At 37.6% G+C, this 2,100-nt stretch overlaps 1 protein-coding gene across 1 annotated transcript; it reads right to left on the bottom strand.

The window, feature by feature from the left end:
• Nucleotides 1-1,458: 1,458 nt before the first annotated feature.
• LOC131034453 (uncharacterized) lies at nt 1,459-1,893 on the bottom strand. The gene has a single exon (XM_057965947.2). The coding sequence runs from the start codon at nt 1,891-1,893 to the stop codon at nt 1,459-1,461; it is 435 nt and encodes a 144-aa protein (XP_057821930.2).
• Nucleotides 1,894-2,100: the final 207 nt, after the last annotated feature.

Genomic DNA, 2,100 nt, shown 5'->3' with positions numbered 1-2,100 from the left:
ATAAAAGTGGATGATACCACTAAAATTATATTAATTATATTTATTTTTTACATGGTGACTGGTTCAGAGAGCACTGAGGGGAAAGAACCAATAAGAAAACCCCTCAGTTTTGCTAAAAAACATAAGCCTACCTACCCAATACAATAACCCATATATAGCCCAATAAACCCTGATTACAATTTCAATTACATTAGATATAAAGGAAGCTTTTACAACAAGTTTGTACTAGTAATTCTATAGAGAGGATATCATCTCAAAAAATGGAGCCAAGATCAATAACATCCCCAAACATTAATCCCCTTATGCACCACATGAGTCTAGATATTTGCAGAGAACAAAAAACACAATGAAGAGGGAACCAAGGAGAAGTAGTCCTGACAACATAAAAATGGTTAGCATACATAATCCTATCCACACAAGAAGTAACGGAAGATGGAGACAACCTTCAAAAAACAGGGTGAAACCAATCCATATAATGGTCCATAAGAATAGCCAAACGAGTAACAACATGACAAGAAGCCATTTACCCCATCCAAAACACTGCATTTTCCAACTTCTCAGAATAATCCACAACCCACCAATTTTGCCCAATAGATTCCACATCCTGCTGAGCATTGTATACTCCGAAAAAGAAACAGACAAATATGAACCATACTTGTATATCTATCAAAGATATATAACAGAGCAGGGGTTGTCATGATATGATTATCAGAATATCATACGAAGAGAATATCTAGCCAAATAACACCTCTGAATGATGGAAAATGCTTCACATACAACAAAACTCAATCAATGAAACACACCAACGTTATAGCCGCAAAGCATAATGATTTAATTACTAAACCAATGCGCAGAATGTGAGATCCAAAAATCATGACACAATCGGCCACCACTGCGCTTAAGAAAACATGATTGGCAAAACAGATAGAGTACTTAAGCTGAACCACATCATCTAATGATTATCCCAAAAAGCAATATAAACCAGCCTCAAAAAACCGAAAAGAAACAATGTCACCAGCTATCATGATGAAAGAGCTAATAACATAGCCTCAACCACCAAACGAGAAAAAGGAAATCAAAACCAAGCAACCCACATCACCCAAAGTACAAAAAACTATCAAATCAATGTCAACTGATCCCAGAGACTAACACCCTCCATCCTTAAAAGCGGCTCCACTTCCAGGGATGACTATAACAAAGGTGCTATCATAAGGCAAGACAACACCCCCCTTATAGACATTCAAAGAAGTAAATACCCCATAAGGTGAGGAGAATTTCCAAGGCTACCACCAAAAAATATCCCTTCAATAATGGGGAGATTCTCCCAATAAATGTCAATAACAATGGTATTATTCCAAAACACCCTCATTATAGGCACTTATGAAAGAACAACCACATCAAGAAGGCATTTTAAGATAGAATTTTCATACATGAGATAGGAAAGTTCGAGGATGCAAGTTAAATGCGGTCTACACCATCACTAATAACCTTACTTGTAAGAAAATCCACGAACACATTAATTTCTCTAAAATAGTGGGAAATTGAGAAAGTGGAGAAGCCATTAAGTTGAAGAAGAATGTTCTCCAGAAGGTACTGCATATGCCAAGAGATGCATTTTTTGGCAGCAACCGCCTGACAGACAAGCATTGAATCCCCTTCAATAACAATATCCTTGATATTTAGAGAATGAGCCAGATCAAGTCCAAAAGATAGAGCCTGAAATTCAGCCATGTTGTTAGTGCCATAACCAATGTATTTGCCAACTGCCATGACGATATTAGAAGAATGGTCAAAGATAATTACCCCAATCCTAGACTTTCCCGGATTGCCCTTAGTGGCCCCATCAAATTGAAGTTTGAAGGAAGGAAAAAGGGGAGGGCTCCATTTAGCCATCTTTCACTTAAGATGCGAAGAAAAAGCATCTGAAATAGCCCCATGACAAGGCAATAAATGCAGAGAGGGGCACTTCGAAGTAACCCAGTTATCCCAATGAGAAAAGGTTGTTAGTCGCCCTAAATTTTTATAAATGAAAGAAAGCACTACTTCACTAATGGAGGCTTGGATTTTCCCTATGATGTCTGACAAAGACGTCAACTTATG

The sequence above is a fragment of the Cryptomeria japonica genome, chromosome 9 (assembly GCF_030272615.1).
Source record: "Cryptomeria japonica chromosome 9, Sugi_1.0, whole genome shotgun sequence".
Classification (NCBI taxonomy): Eukaryota; Viridiplantae; Streptophyta; class Pinopsida; order Cupressales; family Cupressaceae; genus Cryptomeria; species Cryptomeria japonica.
Note: the sequence above shows the minus strand (reverse complement) of the source record. Positions and strands in the feature narration are given on the sequence as shown.